An 18,529-nucleotide genomic window follows, 5' to 3' on the forward strand; every position below is an offset into this window, starting at 1 on the left:
TGAACATGGAACTCGAACTTAAATATTTGTTTCCACAAATTCGAAATTTTAAACTTAGAACACTCTTATTCCGCTCGCGTGCCAGTAACCAAACATAGGCCGTACACAAATGGGCCAAACACGTACGCGGGACCATAGACACGATTTGTTGACAGTGTGTGCGTCGCTCTACAAGTGTTGTGCCAACATGCGACCGTTGGTTTTCACTGAAGTTAAAACGGTTATTTGGAGTGTTTACATAACTCGCACAAGTGGTGTAGGCTGTTTGTCTTAAAAAACGTAACTAAATTGCATTAAGCACTTGTGATTTGACCGATTTTTTTTATCCAACCACGAGTAAGATTGGCGACGGTGAACAATTCGACTACCCGTCCGTTAGAAAGCGGCTATCGTTGCATTAAAGACTTGGATAAAAGATATAACAGAGTATACTGTTTCGCCCATGATACACCCCATGAGTTACCGTTTCTGAGGACTCGGGTGTTATTCCTCTGTACCCAGTAAATTCACGACATATCGCACCCTTCAAACCGAAACACAGCCATGCAAACACAACTGCTTCGCGGTAGAAACACGAATGGGACAGAGGTGGCCAAGCAAAGGACTTTTGTACAAAGTTTCCCTCTGGTGAATAAATGACAAATTGGTAAAAAACATGTATAATTTACATTTTTTCTTATGAAAGAGAGTGTATCAAATAAATGATACAATTACATAAGTGAAAAGTTTGCTCAGTGTATGTGTAAATAAATAAATATTTGTGTTTTTTTTTTAAAGGGTGAAAATGGAATGATAACCCCGCCCGCATTGTTGCGAGTCTTCAGGAATCGCAACGCATAGGGATACCCCCAATGCGTTGCCATTCCTGAGGACTCAGGTGCATGGGCGAAACAGTATACTCTGTTATGTCCACAAGTGTTTAACCTATTTTTTTTTGTATGCGTCTATGTCAATTCTTATTGATAATGTGGCAACACTTTCACTCGTTAATTGTATGATATTCGATTTTATTGGTTCGAAGGCCTTTCTCTCGTTACATCGATACGTTTTCAACTCTACTTTATTTAATAATACATTACAAACTGATTATCATACCACGTCTGACGTTAATTGTTCGCTGTGGGCATAGACCTTCCAGTATTTTTTTTAATGGGTGACAATGGTATGGCAACCCCGCCTGCGCTATCGGTATACACTGGCGAGGCATCGTGTTAGATGACAGGTGAGGATGAAATCAGGTCAGTTAGCCCATCCTGACGATTTCAACTAGAATTAGCCACGACGGTTTCCAGGGGGAACCACGTGGAGGTCGACCTGACAGGGTGTATTGGTAGTAATAAGGGTATTTGACCCGATTACTAACAATCCATTTCCGCTAACCTCCCCGTATTGGAGGGTTATGCCAGTAGTTGCCACGCTTGGCAACCGCAGTTAGCAATACGAGAGTGAACACTATCGATTGCTAAAATGGTTACCGGAGTCAGTTCAGAATTATCGTTTTATTGTTACCCTATTCCCTTTGGCCGCAACAGAATATCAGTGCTTTGCTCTTTTGAGGGCGAAGCAATAAACTGAGTTGTGGCCATTTTGTATTGCTATGGCGCACGCACAAAAGAAAATTGTGCTTGGCTTTATGTATTTTTTTTTTTAATCATTTATGTTATCTCGTTTTTATGTATTTATTAGAATTTGTGTGCTGTAAGTAATGCAAATAAATTATCTATCTATCTATCTGTCGACAAATATGTCTTCATAATTTTTGTCCTTTTCCCGCTAATTTTGTCTGCGTGGATTCAAGAAATATGAAAATCAATAAAATATACCTACTACCTCTAGATGGCGTTTCAAGATAAAATTTATACCAAATTTTAAGTTAGACCTGCAGGAATACAGTCGCCAAAACCGAAATTAATTTGGTACAGTAGGTTTTGCATAATGCCAGAACAAACATTCAGACGCAAATTGTCTTAAAAATATTGTCTTGCTTTCTATTGATCTTGATAAGACCCCTATTTTTTTTTTTTTTTAATATCTCCCATGTACAGACATTGTATAGTTACAATTTTATTATATTAGTAACATTGTGGATCTCCTTTTAAAGTCGATTAAAAAATAATTTAAAATAAAAAAAAAAAACTAACCAACTAATAATAATTAATAGAATTGTACGTACTTTCTTTTCATAAACATAAATATTTGCAATGTAAATAAATCTGTGACGGTGTATCATCGGCCTGTAGTACCATAGACTAAGTTGCTTTCGAATATTGCCGCGAAATCGTAAACATGGCGGCTTTCCTCAACAAATATTAATTTGACAAACAATAAAAGCATATTTAACGGTAAAATGTGGACGGAATTCCAAATTTTACGATCGATACACGATTCTCGTCAGGTATCCGCGATTTTTCGCTGCTACCATCAAAAATTTTAATCAAATATTTTGTTAAACAGCATTGGTCAAATTAGATTACGTATAGGCTTTCTCTGGCTACAACGGCTCACAGCGAAGAATAATTTCTTGTATTAGATATTACTTTAAAAATATTACAGTTTGCGTAAACGTTAATTTACATAGTTAAAAATGATTTATTAATTTCACGACAAAAATGTTTAATAGGAAAGACAAAACAATTATTCCGTGCGGCGCCATCTATTTTGATAAATCATTACTAAAGTTATTAGCGCCGTTGCGTGCAGTAGCGGAACTAATTTCTACACGTTATAACCTTGAACGAGCGTACCTAATTAATTAATTATTTAACTATATCTATATATTTTATTAAAAATAACAATAAAAACAAAAAGGATATATAGTGAAAATGAATAGGTATCATTATAGCGACAACATTTTATTTTTATGTGTTTATTTCTCATTAACACTTAAATTATGAGAAATCAAAAGCTCTTTTGGTCGTTTACAAACTGTAGTAAACGTTTATTTTTTTTTATGCACCATAGAATGGCAAACAAACTATCGGCCCATCTGATGGAAATACGTACGCTGCTCCCTATCCTTCGACCATTAAGTTCCCTTAGGCGCCCCTTAGACACCCACGAGAATGAAAGGGTAGTCCATTCTATGCAGGGCATACGGTAAACCCGACTATAAATAAGTGTATTTAAATAAAATTGTTTTCTTCCAAAAAAGTCGTGTGATCATAAACTTTCAATAACGTGTGAAATTCAACGGTCCGATTTCTTTTATGGCGTTTATCGTATCCTAATAAACTGGTATGATTCTTTCCAGTCTCTAATGCGCTCTATGTCTGTCGAGCAGCGGTGGCAGGACCTGGCCTCGTTGCTGACCATCCCGCCTCCACCGGACCAGTACCAGCACTACCACCATCACCATCAGCACCCCCACAACATTAGGTAAGTTATTGTTACCATTCATTTGTTTATTTACAGCCTAATTATACATTAAATTTATATATGGACAAACAAAAACATTTTCAATAAGTTCGTATCATAAAGGATCCCATTGGTGGACCAAGGTCTTATTTACTGTTCTTATTTACTTTGTGAATTTACTGGGTACAGAGGAATAACACCTGAGTCCTCAGGAATGGCAATGCATGGAGGGTATCATGGGCGAAACAGTATACTCTGTTATGTCCATGGTACTGCTCATGTCTATAGGCGACGGTTACCACTTCCCATCAGGTGGGCCGTCAGCTTGTTTGCGATTCTAAGTTGTATAAAAAAAAAACCATTCTTGTTTGTTGGTAGTTAGTGTGTTCCAGGTTTTTCCAGTTCTCTTTATTACTATTTAGTGAAATCAAAATCATAAACATCCAGGACGCGGGATTCTAAAATACCTCATGGGTACTCACGCCCTTTTGATAACTAGGTACATCATCATTATTTCGGCTGAAAGGCGGACACTGCTTGCTGGATAAGCAAGCGCGATCGTAACAACAGATAATAAGATGAGGACTTTTTTTTATTTATGTTATCATGTCTATCGGCACGGGTGCTCCGCACCTACTATTTCTCTATATATATCTCGTGGGTGCTGAAGCTCCGAAGCACCTACAGAATATTACCGTCGGGATTTAATTTCATCTTTCAACTCTACTTACTAATGTAACTTAGCATACTAGCTAAACTTTTCTTATGATCCTTGACCAATAGTAAGATATTGATAAGCTGTTACGGTAATAAAATTATTATTTTACAGTGGGCATGGTGCTGCTGGCGGGTACGCGCCAAATTACCACACTCCCATACCGCCAGTGCCGGAAAAACATCCTGATGCTTATGGTAAGGCATATTAATACAATAAAGTGTTAATAAATAAAAAAAAACTATATTAGGTTATGGTATTCTACATAATATTATAAATGTGTAATGTGAATGCATGAAAAGGACACCCATGGGATAGGAAGACCTTTTCCATAAGTGTCGTAAGGTAGTGGCCCGTTCTGTGCTGGGACCATACGGCAGTACAACGATATTATCCATGCTTAATCCTATCTCTAAATATGGAGTAAACTATACACATTTACAAAATTTAATTATCTCAGTTCGGCGGTTTCTTAAGGTGCTAGCTTTTACCCGCGACTTCGTCTATAGTTAAAACGTATCCTTTATCATCCCATATAGTATGTGTATACTGAATTTCATAGTGATTGCTCGAAACAAACAAACTCACTTTCACATTTACAATATTAGTACGGATTTCTAATGTTTTTGTATAATGAATTAACAAATAATGTATTGTTTGAACAGCCGGCGCAGCGGCGCCTTTGGAAGGCGCGTACAAGGTCGAGTCTGCGCATCATCCGCAACAGCATGATGGGATATATTATCAGGTATGTTTGCAAATTATTTCATATCATTTCACTATCTAGATTTTGTGTTACGGCAAGCGAATAATCTTCAAAATATCGAAACGGTTAAATATCTCTAAAATGCTATAGCGAGGAATAAACTCTATACATCTGCTAATGGCAGGTGTCTCATGATTATTTACAACATATAATAAATATTGTTGAATGTTAGAAAAAATACAGAACTTATTAAATATTTGTATTTTAAGCAGTACGGTATCCATCTTTTTCCCCCTTGACATATCCCTACTCTGTTTTTAACGTTTGCAATACCAGCGGCAATTCACGCGCGATGCCGACCCTGAAGAAACCTCCCTACTCGTTTTTTGAAAAACCCCATGCTGTAATCTCTTAGAAAACCTCGATATTGCTCATTCCATACACTGGAGGCGAAGAGTGACTTAAGGATCTTCACATACGTCTTTAAGGTTTTAAGGGGAAATATCGAACATTCTGTCATATTTGACTGACGTAAATGTTTTTGTGCCAAACAAATATATTCGTGCTAGACGTCACGTGTTATTTGCCATACCTAAGGTTACAACAAATTTGCTTTATCCGTACCTTTCATTAGAGCACATGTTTTATTAAATAATATTTCGAATGGAGATACTGATCTCTTTATATTATCTCTGTGGGAATCCACAAGGGCCAAAATGTTTACAATTTGTTATTTTCAAATCTAATCGTTGTTTTTTGTTGTACTATGTAGAATTGGGATGTATCTTGTAAGGACATGGAAACAAAGAAATAAATAAATAAAAATAAATCACAAAGCGTTCTAGACATAATATGCAATGCTAATAGTATTTTTAAGCATACCTGTATTAAATCAGCGCCATCTAATTCCAAACTCAGCAGAACTTTTACTATAAAATAGAAATCGTCTTTATTCAATTGAACTTGTTTACAAGCTCTTTTAAGTCATCACTTTTTTTATAATTCGACTACATAATTGATACTTTTATTCGTAAATACCTACATATTATACATAAAAATTGCCGTGTGGTCCCAGCATAGAATAGGCCACCCCTTCCTTTCCCATAGATGTCGTAAGAAACGACCAAGGGAACTTGATAGTTGAGGGATGAGCAGCAGAACCCCTCTTAAAACATCACTAAGGCTTATCCTGCAGTGTCTCAGCGTGGCAACTACTGGCAAAACCTTGTGGGGGAGATCTATGTTCAGCAGTGGACAGCTTCTCTTCGAGCAGCTGTTCTTGTATGGTTGTTTTGGTTTGAAGGGATGACAGTGAGATTACAGGATACGGAGGTATAACATCTGAGTCCTCAGGAATATCAAAGCATTAAGGTCACTAAGAGCGTCACAGTATACTCTGTGACGTCCACACTATTGTTTATTTCTTAAGGCGATGCCTGTCCCTTTCTAACTAACGAACCGCAAAATTTTCATGAAAAATAATCATTCGTCATAACAGCTGATATCTGTCCACTGCTGTAAATAAGCCTTCCCCACAGTTTTCCATAAAGAACGATCCCGAGCCACTTGCATCCACTGTCTCCCTGTAATGCGATCATATCCTGAGTTTGTTTTTATGAATAATATACTAATCGAAAAATATTTCTAATTAGTAAAAATTACTTTTTTTATGATTAAACAGTAACTACGACTGTTATTTTGATTTTTTTCTTTGTTCATAATACATTTCTATGCCTACTATTGAGACAAACATTCTGTTTACCGTCTACCAAATGTTTTGCATAAATTTTAATGTTTGAACAGATAAAATATGTTTTAGACGCAATATTTTGCCAACATAACGTTGGTAAAATATTAATAACATAATGTTGTTTAGAACTCGAGCGAGATGGCGCCACCGGCCAACCAGGATGGATTCCTACAGTCGATCCTGAACGATGAGGATCTACAGCTAATGGATATGGCCATGAACGAGGGTGAGTAATAATCTTACCGTTTACGATATGTTAACCTGATGAATTACAATAATCACAAAAAAATGTGTATGGCTAAAGCCGGCAGTGACCATTTACCATCAGGTGGGCTCTCAGCTTGTTTGCTATTCTAAATTGCATAAAAAAACATTATTGGCTATCGACTATGTCTAATTCTTTTTTAAATAAATTCCTAATTGTGACCAACTATCGTATTAAAGATTGTCTCCCACAAAGAAAACCGACTTCAATTGTGACAAAACCATTTATTATGATAAAACTTTCAGATAAAAAAAGAATTCCAAATCAGTTTAGAACTGATGGAATTATGAGGTAGCAAATATACAAAAAACAACCAAATTAGGAATCTTCTTTTTAAAGTCGGTTGAAAATTTATATACGACTGTTCCGGGACTGATTGATGCAACGAGGTTAACAAAATTAATACAAAAATAGTGAAACTACATGTTAATCTAATACATGCAGTACAAAATTAGCTATTGAATAAACTACCTACTTTCTTAATGCACTGAACGCATTAACATAAATGTTACTTCTTAGGCACCAATAGAAAACCCTTTTGGTTTAGTTATTTCTATAATCCCAAGATTATTTACTAATTCTACAGGAATAGGAAGGAATAAAAAAAGGTGTGGTACTTAAATATGTATTTTTTTTTATTTAATTATATTATTTATTTTTTATTAAAGAAATACTAAATCAAAAATATGTTGGAATTGTTAATAATTCGTTAGGTCGTTACATAAATCGCATTATCAAAGACGTTACCCGTGAAACGGCAAAAGCGGCGACATGCGCCATCTTAATTTTCACTATCACGTACACAGACATACTAAATTAAACAAACTGATAACATACTGCTTTGTAACTGCCTCTTTGATACTCGTTACAGAGACAAAAATTTTTTAATCGCACTTTAAAAATAGAACATGTGACGTAATGAGTAGCTAATATTCAAAGTTTATTTAGCGCAATCGGATTGCCCCATTACAAGGTCACTGTGTGAGTACTGTTCTAAATTCAAATTAAATTTTGACAAATTTTTTTTCAGCCAGTCCAATTTGTTATCGTGTCGAATGGCATAGATATAGTCAGATACCTATGAGTCCTTATTTATAGTGTAATCTATTGTATGGAATGATTCACACTCGTATCAAAATGAAAATTTGGAATTGCAAGCTGGCAAGCTGGTAGTCCACCAATAGGGATGTGATTTTACACCCAACGTTGCGTTTCCTAAAAACTTAAGTTTTATTACCCTTACATAGTATTTGGAATAGAGAAAAACATTGGCTATTTATTTCTAGATGAAGTCACGGGTTACTACACTAGTTACTTATATATATTGCGTAGCATTAATTAAGTATATCAAATTTATACCATACCATTTTTACATATTAGAAGACGCTTGACGTTAAACAAATGTTCATTATTGGAAAAACGAGAGAATTATATCTATATCCAAAAAAAATACAAATACCAGAAAGATTTTCAAAAAAGAATAAATTAATAGATTCTTTTTGTTTGAATTGTTTTTCAAAGCACCGAAGTATTTATCTATAAAAACAAAATTAAAACTACTTCTTATGCTGACGTTCTAAAGTGACAGTTAATTTATTTGCAGAAAAACGAATGATGACAGCAAATCACTTTTTACAAATTCCAACCGTATCGTATTTGTTTACAATATTTTCACATACATTATCAGTGTGCGCTTGACCCCGATGACGTCACATGCAAATAACAGATTCCATTAGTCAAACCTAGTGCTGCCATCGCGCGGACGTCTCAACATGGACGACCCACTTCGAATTCAAATTTCGAACTACGATTGGTTCTATCTACTTCAATTTGCTCAACAAGTGTATGTTCCCATTTTGAATTATTAAATATCGAATGCCAGATGTGTCGGCGATTTAAGTACTTATCGGGCATCGTTGTTGTCTATGTTCTAATTTCAAAATTTTAAATATAAAAAATGTTAGTACTATTTTTTTAAACTAAATGAATGACTCCATTTTATGTTATAAAATGATGTTTGCGGTGTTCAAAACAAGGAAAATAACAGTGAATACTCTGTTTAATATTTTTTCTAAACTCTATAATTCAAGGCTTTGTCTTTCAGAATAATATATATTTAAATTGCCTCTTCTGGAATTCAAACCCACGGCCTCAATTTTACAAAAGCAGATAAGCAATATAAATAATAACTTTAATTATTTTAAAAGAAACTGTTCAGGCTAATCGCAGTTTTTTTATTATTATTATTATTATCTATTGCAAATGTATATATATTTCTTACCAATAACATCTTAGATGAAGTATCAACTGCTATAATAGGTCCCATAAACGGTCCACTACCTGTTGGCCATGCATTTTTGTAAACTGAGCATTTAAATTTTTTATTGCTTATACCGGAATATACAAAAGTCTGAAAATATGATAATGTAGTAATTGTAACAAGATTAAATGACTTGATAAAACTCACCAATTAAAATGTAACTATAAAAGTACGCCATCTTGAAGAAAATAGTTGGCAAAATTTATTTCAGCATTTTTATAGAAATACTCTGTCGAAGTAAATGTTACTAATTTAATAAATACGTAATTATTCTTTGATATTTTAAAAGAAACTAGTTCACGCAAGATATTTAAACTAATATTGGCACATCTTGTTTGCAACAGCTGCCATTTAGAAAGTCAATAACAACCATATTTAGTTAATAATAGATAAATACTTATTTGCTCTGTACCTCCATTTATTGCATGATTACAGCGTGGCAGCTATCATTTGTTTTTCACGCGCCATTTTGACAACATTTCCCGCGTTTAATGCGAAGTTCGAAATTTAATTGTCGTATTTTATTCAAATATTAGTGCAATTGAGAAATATTTTTAATTTTTCAAATAAAGAATAGTTAATTGGTTTATTTTTTCAACATGGGAATTTTTTCTTACGTCTATAGATTGTTTGTAATGCAGAAAATTTCGATGTGATATTTTCTAAGCAGATAGAAGCATTCGTACTAACATTTGTCATTCATTTATAGCTGAAATTCTCGATAAGTGTTGTGTTGGACATTAAAAAGACTGTGCATAAAAAGTATTGGACTATCTGTGACGGTAACATTTGAGATTATAACTTGGACGAAAAATAAAAGCCTACATATGCCATACTTCCTGAATAAACGTACTTCGAAGAGTAGAAAGGTGCACAATAGAGACTGCTGTATTTGCTTATGTAGATTCTGCTGCGCCCTACGACGGCCCAAGACGAGTTGTGACTCCTTGACCAAAGTACCGGTCGAAGTGTTAAAAAGATATAACTATTGTCTCTGGTCATTTAAATATAAACTTTTCTTTGACCGCTGACCGAAACAAGGCAAAGGGACTTACTTAATCTTGTGAATAATAAATGCGTGATACAAAATACCCTTGCAGAGGAAAGTCATGCGACTGTTTGGAGAGGCATTAACAAGTCTTGCGTCGGAAGATATATTTGTATATACTTTACTTTTGTTTACAAAACGTCATAGAATTTTCCCAATGAGATTAGTTCGAGAGAATATGCTGATTTAAAAGTTAAAACAGAACATAGACAAATAAGATTATAGAAAAGAACTTACTGGATAATAAGTGGAGTTTAGAGATTCTTTGAAAACGTCATATAATAATAATTGAAGAAAAAAATCCACCAATATTATCTAACTACTTACAGAAGTTCAGTCACTAATGCTAAGTACTCTACTAGAAAAAAGAAACATTTTCATTTAACAGAACCAGAGACAACGTAGTTTCAGATTTCTTAAGAGTTTACAAAAAATACTGGCAGCTTATACCTATTTTAAAACAACTATGGAATTCTGATAAATAAATGTACACACACATGAATATTTGAAATTCGAATGGAGAACGAATTTAATAGATAAAGAATACGTATTGTTTTTCCTCCACAACGCAGATAACGATAAAGATTAACAGAAAATTATCGGTGTAAATAAAATCTATCTGCTGATGTTCTACGTCAGTTTTACATAGATAGTGAAACCAAAGTACGCCTGTTATGTGCAAAATAATGATATACAGTGATAGTATATGTTATATGTGAGCGTATGGATATATAAAAAGAATAAATGTATATAGGATTGATGTGATATTATTGGATTTAAATCATGGATCTGACTGTGGGCTACCCATATCCGCCATATTATCATATGCCTTACGTAGCCAGTCACCTAATATATCCGGACCCCGGTGAATATTTGTCTTCTTACTACAAACTTTATGATGGTGAGTGAGATTCTAATGACAAAATAACAGTATTACGTCTACTCTTTGGCAAATGCTACGAATACGTTATGAGTAACGAAAAACTATACTTTTGCTCGTAAAAATAGGGTTCATATTCGTTTAGTATTTCTCTTGTTTTTTAGAACGCAGAGGAAATGACATTAACTTTTTAAAAACTTTTATAACACCTCATAATTGTAATGATCGTCTATGTACGTTTATATTTCTTAAAATTGTACCTAATCATCATAGACACGAGACAATAAAAAGTACTTAATCTATAAATAAACAAGACATTTCATAAACAACAAGATCAAAAAAATTGCGACATGTAAATTTTGCTAATAAAGTTCAAGCTGTATAGTTTAGTTCCTGTGCCTTTTCCATTGTGAATAAATTAAAACTACTACTTATAAGTTTTGACAGCTACCGCTATTTCTGTTATACTTTTTTTTTTATACCACTTGGAAAGGTAACCGAATTAACAGCTCACCTAAAGGAAAATAGTGACTGTCGCCTATAGACTTGGACATTATGGCATATACCAGAGGGAGATTTTGTACAAAAGTCGATTGCTTGGGTACCTCTGTCCCATTCATGTTACAACCGTGAAGCAGTTGTGTTTGCATGGCTGTGTTTCAGTTTGAAGGGTGGGATATGGCGTGAATTTACTGGGTACAGAGGAATAACACCTGAGTCCTCAGGAATGGCAACGCATGGGAGGTATCATGGGCGAAACGGTATATATACTCTGCTCATGTCTATAGGCGACAGTTACCACTTTCCATCAGGTGGGCCGTCAGCTTATTTGCCATGCCAAGTTGTATAAAAAAAAAATAACATAACGCCCACAGTATCCCTAATTCTTCGCCATTCCTGAGACCTACAGTGCTCAGTCTCAATACCTCATCATCTCAGCCATTATCCGTCCACTGCTGGACATAACCCTCCCGCATAGACTGCCATAAAGAACGGTCCCGAGCCACCTGCATCCACTGACTCCCTGCAATGCGTTTGAGTTACTCCATCTAGCGGAGAGTGGATTGTTCTACATTGCGTTTGCCCGTAAGAGGCCGCCACTGCCATATCATCATATACGGGTTGGCTTTGGAGATGTTTTAAGAGGGACGCTGCTGCCCATCCCTCGCCCTCCCTTAGTCGTCTCTTACGATACCCACGGGAAACGAAGGGATGGCCCATTCTATGCCGAGACCACAAGTATTTTTATTATATTAGAAAGATTAAAATATGCGGTCTCATTGTGAAACAGCGTAATAGTGACTGATAGTAATTTGTCATTTTTAAAAGGTCAAGAGTTAAATACCTATATTTTTTTTATTAAATTATAAATATATATGACTATTTTATGTCCGCGACATGGTCCGCGTGGTATTTGCTATTCCTGTTTATTATGTCTGTGAATACTGGATGCAAATTAACAAATGACGTGTCGTTCTCACTCTTTGCCTTAGCTCGAAATGCTCTTTACTTAAGTAGGTTGTGTACCAAGCTGTACAAGTTACTATAGTTTTTTAACTATCCCCCGGGAACCGTTTAATTCTCCGTGATTAAAAGTATCTAAAATGTTGACCGGGGATGTAAGTTACCACCATGCAAAATTTCATTTAAATCGGTCCAACAGTTTCGGAAATTAGCCCGTACAAACAAATAGGCAGAGGAACAGAAAATTTGAAACAAACATCTCACTGACTCGGTTTTTAGCGGTTTTTTTTTCCTATGTACAGACAATCGAGCTCTCATATATATATATATATATATATATATATATATATATATATATATATATATATATATATATATATATATATATATATATATATATATATATATATATATATATATATATATATATATGTATATATATAACATAATAACTACGGATAGCAATTCAAATTTAAATGAACTTTATTCAAATAGACTTGTTTACAAGCACTTTTAAATCGTCATTTTTTTATAAATCTACTGCAGGCTTCGAAAGCTTGTTATCTGTTGTGAAGAGCCCGCGAGAAACTCGACAGTTACTCTTTTAAATCTCTGTTAACATTATGTGTGTTTATTTAAACGTACTATGTCTAAAATTACATGGTCGTTAAAAGCCCGCGCATGATCCACTAACACCGTGCACGTCTGTCATTCGAGTAATCGTTTAGCGTGTAATAGGCTTTGTTCAATAAGTGTTTTTTTTTTTAATAACAGTTTTAAATTTATTAAAAAACAGATCCTAAATATCCTTCGGTATCTTATTGTAACATTTAATGCCCATTCCCATAAAAGACCTGTTAACTTTTTCTGAACGATATTTCGGAACAGCAAGTTTGTATTTGTATCTAGTGTTGAGATGATTCAGATCGCTGTTTTTAAAAAAACAGTTGAAGATTTACCAGAGGGAGACTTTGTACAAAAGTCGTTTGCTTGTGTACCTCTGTCCCATTCGTGTTTCTACCGTGAAGCAGTTGTGTTTGCATGGCTGTGTTTCGGTTTGAAGGGTGGGATATGGCGTGAATTTACATGGTACAGAGGAATAACACTTGAGTCCTCAGGAATGGCAACGCATGGGGGGTATCATGGGCGAAATAGTATACTCTGTTATGTCCACGGTACTGCTCATGTCTATAGGCGACGGTTACCACTTTCCATTAGGTGGGGCCGTCAGCTTGTTTGCCATTCTAAGTTGTATAAAAAAAAAGAAAAATTCCTACGTATATATAAAATGTTTGCGTATATGTATTGTGAAGTTACGGTGAAAATATTTACTTTTAAAAATTTTTCTCGATCGAACGGTAACCTCGCTCGCGCCATGATTGGTTTTTTTTTTTTATACAACTTAGAATGGCAAACAAGGTGGTTTTTGACAACATGGTTTGTGAGCGGTTTGAAGTATTGATGAATATAGGGTAAATATATATATAGATAGATAGATACTCTTTATTGTTTCCTCCATAAGATTACAATAGTAAACTTATTATAGATATAAACAATTACAAGAAACAATCACAGTGAGAAAACAATGGGCGACCTTATCGCTAAGAGCGATCTCTTGCAGCCAACCTTTGGATGGAGAGGAGTAATTATAAACTGTTTGATATATTATGAAGACGTTGTTGTAGTGTTTTATAAAATAATAAAATCACATTTATATTGTCGACTCATGCATACATACTTACATAGTACAGAAATATTGGCCTTATCACTGATAAGCCAACTGTTGTGTTTGATTACTCGCTTGTTGATAACGGACTTGCATATCATTTGTAGCATTGTAGCCGACTCGCCCAAAAGAGGGTTCTATGTTTTAAGCGACGCGAATAGCACAGCTGATGGGGAGTGGTAACCGTCGCCTATTAACATGAACGGTACTTTTTTTTTATGGGTGAAAATAGGTATGGTAACTCCGCTTGCGCTAACGGGATACGCTGGCGGAGCACCAGTGAAGGGTGATAGGTGAGAATGAAAACAGGTCAGTTAGGCCATCATGATGAATTCATCAGGAATTAACCATGATAGTTTCCACGGGGAACCGCGAGGTCGTCGACCTGTTTGGGTATATTGCTAGCAATGGGATTTTCAGTCTCCATTACTAACAATCCCTTTCCCCCCAAATTTTATATATATTATATGTTGTAATTTTTTGTGTACAATAAAGAATAAATAAATAAAAATAAAAGTGGTTAAATATTCATTGCTGAATATAGGCCTAGGGGCGTCTAAGGTACCCCGTTAGCGCAGGCGGGGTTACCATTCCATTTTCACTCATAAAAAAAAAAAAATATATATATATATATATATATATATATATATATATATATATATATATATATATATATATATATAAAATAAAGATGTACAACAGGCGAGCTTAACTCTGTAAGAGTTCTCTTCCAGCAAACCCTGAGTGGAGAGGAGCATTAATTACCAGCGGGCAGTGTGCGTACAATAATAGGAGGAAACAGTATAGTTGTTTCTATTAAGAAATAATAAATATGTTGACATATATATTATATATATATATATATATATATATATATATATATATATATATATATAAGTAACCACTGGTATGATTATAAAACTTAAATTATGTTATGTATTTCACTTGAATTGTTCAAGTGTGTAATTATTTATTTATTATGTTTCTAGTGCAATAAAATAAATAAATAAATTTATTAATTTAACTCTATTAGAATAGAATAGAAACGTTTATTGTCATACAATTACAATATAAAATTTAATCTTCTTCGAAACCCCCCAGTCTCCTAACTACTTAAGGAGTAAATTCCATTATCTTTTTGAAACTCACGAACGTAACCTTCGTTCCAATAATACTCTCCAATTATCTTTCCCCTCTCACCGTACTGGTTACGCTTCAAACTCTTTTCCTCCTACATTCTTCACGACTCTGGAACGCGCTTCCTGATGCCATTAAGAGACTACCGACTATACCGTCTTTCAAAGAAAAGCGTTCACGCTCACTTTTTATCTTTATCCGAGCAGTAAGTGCTTTATATTATTCCTAAATTCGTGTATAATATAGTATATGTCATATATGTGTAAGTATATTTGTTATTTATATATATTTATTCGTTTTATATATGTAATTTTAGTATGTATGCATATCAATAATTACTAGTACCGCATTCGAGTATTCTGACACTTCCCTATGGTTGACTGGGAGAGAATGCTTTTAGCATTAAGTCCGCCATGTACACATATTTGTACTAATGAATAAATAAATAAATAAATAACATATACAAAAAGTGTACCATAGTAGGCAAAAGGGACCGGCTCAGCTGATGCTGCGAGTGTCCCAGCGCAATGTGAACAGCTGCACAGCGCTGGTTTTCAGCCAGTCCCTCTATTAATGAAATATAACCAAAATGCAGGGTACCACTGTAAATTACTTCTTACAATTATTGCACCATAAACGAAAATATACAATGACAAGTGAATAATTCAAGTGAAATACAGTAACGTAAATACAGATTGAAATATACACATAAAGGTACATAAGGCGGTCTCATCGCTGGGGCGATCTCTTACAGACAACCTTTGGTTAAAGGAGAACAGATAGAAGTGGGTAGGTGGCAAAAAAAAAAATGACGTAAATCATTTTGTTTTTTGTGGGCAGGTATGTACACGATGAGAATGCTGGACGGCGCCAGCGGGCACCACGCGCCCCACCCGAGCCACACGCACATGATGATGACAGGTACGTATGTATATACACTAGCTTTTACACGCGTCTTTGTCCGCGTTACCGGAATGTGTTCGCTTAATGGATGATAATGGAATGGTTGCCCCGCCTGCGCTGTCGGTATACGCTGGCGGGGCACCAGTGAAAAATGATAGGTGAGGATGAAGGGAGGTCAGTCGGCCCATCGTGATGAATTCAACTATAAATGATGGTTTCCAGGAGGACCCGCGTGAAGGTCGACCTGATAAATCACTGTTAAAATTATGTGTGTTTATTCAAATGTACTATATTTAAAATTACACGGTCATTAAATTCGTGTTCCCAATTCGTGTTTCAACCGTGAAGCAGTTGTGTTTGCATGGCTGTGTTTCGATTTGAAGGATGGGATAGGCGTGAATTTACTTATTAGGAATGGCAACGCATGGGGGGTATCATGGGCGGAACAGTATACTCTGTTATGTCCACGGTACTGCTCATGTGTATAGGCGACGGTTGCCACTTTCCATCAGGTGGACCGTCAGCTTGTTTGCCATTCTAAGTTGTATAATAAAAAAGCCTGTGCATAATCGAATAGCACCATGGAAGATTCTAAAAATTCTCCCACCTATAGAAAGGTACATTATCAACCTATACTATATATAATATTATGGGAAAAAGTTAGAGACCCTATGGAAATTAGAATAGTTTAACCCGAGGTATCAAAAATTTGCTTATTAAAGCTAATAATAAATGAATAGGTATACTTTATTTGTATTATACAATGTAGGGAATAAGCAAGGCAATTAATAAATGTAACCATACAGTTGTATGAGTACAGTGAGACGGTCTTATTGCTAATAAGACTAACGTCTCGACCCGACTTTACGCGGTTCATTAAAAATCAAATCTTTACTTGTTAAATCTTTTACTGTAATATTAGTGTAAACAAATTTATCATTCTATCTGTCGGCTCGTGCGAAGCCGGGTCGGATCGCTAGTTTCTAATTAGATAATGATTGTCATCAATTGACTTAAAAAAAAAAGGAGATTTTCAAATCGGTTGTATTTATTTTTGTATGTTTGTCACCTCATAACTCGGTCAATTGTAAACCGATTTGTAAATTTATTTTTTTGTCTGAAAGGATATACTTATAGTTTCGTCTTGTGGAAATTTTATCAAAATCGGTGCAGTGTTTTAGTTTTTAAATCAAAACTGGTTTTGTCACAGTTGAAATCGATTTTTTTTTATGAGACGCCATGTTTAATTGTGACTGTTGCCTTCCAGAGCGCGACTCTGCCTCGGACAGTGCCGTGTCGTCGATGGGCTCCGAACGGGTGCCATCGCTCTCCGACGGTGAATGGTGCGACGGCAGTGACTCCGCGCAGGAGTTTCACAGGTACGCTGAACACCATGCCATCCACGCATGCGTTGATGATCTTCTTTACAGTCCCTGCTCTCTCCTGGTTATGTAAATATTAATATATTTCATGTTGCCCCCAGTCTCTTATATATAATGGTTTAATTTTCCCCCCTATTTATTAATTATTTTAATTTTGCATATTGCCACTTAGTTTCTAGATCACATATTTTCATTTTGCCTTCATTTTCAAATTTATTTAGTCTCTTATTTTCATTTTGCCTTTAATATGAATTATTTTCGTTTAACCCCAGTTCCAAGTTCCGGCCATACGAGGCGGCGTACGGTAGGGACCGCTCGGCGCCACATCAGCCCCAGAAGAAGCACCACATGTTCGGGAAACGTTGCTTCCAGGTACACTCGCACGCCTTATATACGAACCGTTCTCGAGTATGACCAGTGGTCAACTCGTCATACTCGGGAACGGCACTGGAATTCGTTCTTAAGATGTACATCTACTGATGAAACTGAATTAATAATTTTGTCGTGCGAACCGTTCTCGATTATGAGCAGTCGTCGCCTGTCATACTCGGGAATCATTAAAGCACCGTAAAAACAAATGAGACTGTAATAAATCTACAGCGTTCATCGGCGTTGTGGAATGAGCTCCGGTCTTCAGTTTTTTTCCTACAGTATAATATAGGGCATTTAAAAAAAACGTGCCTAGATAGATAGATAGATAGATAGATTGCATTATTTGCATTAGTTACAGCACACAAATAACAATACAAACATACACATAATACACAGTAAAAGAGGCAAAAGAATGAAAATAAAAAAAGCAACAAAAAAGAAACAAAAAGCAAAATATATAAAACAACAATTTCTTTTTTTTCACGCGTGTGCCATAGTAACACAAAA

At 35.2% G+C, this 18,529-nt stretch overlaps 1 protein-coding gene across 6 annotated transcripts in view; it reads left to right on the plus strand.

The window, feature by feature from the left end:
- Positions 1–18,529, plus strand: part of LOC113520922 (segmentation protein cap'n'collar) — a 161,610-nt gene that overhangs the window by 132,651 nt on the left and 10,430 nt on the right. For 5 of the 6 annotated variants that reach the window (XM_052892118.1, XM_052892113.1, XM_052892115.1 and 2 more), the window contains exons 8-14: positions 3,251–3,375; positions 4,184–4,266; positions 4,735–4,817; positions 6,652–6,751; positions 16,206–16,286; positions 17,536–17,647; positions 17,923–18,022. In XM_052892118.1, coding sequence (XP_052748078.1) covers positions 3,251–3,375; positions 4,184–4,266; positions 4,735–4,817; positions 6,652–6,751; positions 16,206–16,286; positions 17,536–17,647; positions 17,923–18,022 — 684 coding nt within the window. The remainder of the gene's footprint in view (positions 1–3,250; positions 3,376–4,183; positions 4,267–4,734; positions 4,818–6,651; positions 6,752–16,205; positions 16,287–17,535; positions 17,648–17,922; positions 18,023–18,529) is intronic. The other variant, XM_052892116.1, reaches the window with a different exon arrangement.

Source organism: Galleria mellonella, unplaced genomic scaffold (genome assembly GCF_026898425.1).
Source record: "Galleria mellonella isolate WM207_F2 unplaced genomic scaffold, CSIRO_AGI_GalMel_v1 utg150, whole genome shotgun sequence".
Classification (NCBI taxonomy): Eukaryota; Metazoa; Arthropoda; class Insecta; order Lepidoptera; family Pyralidae; genus Galleria; species Galleria mellonella.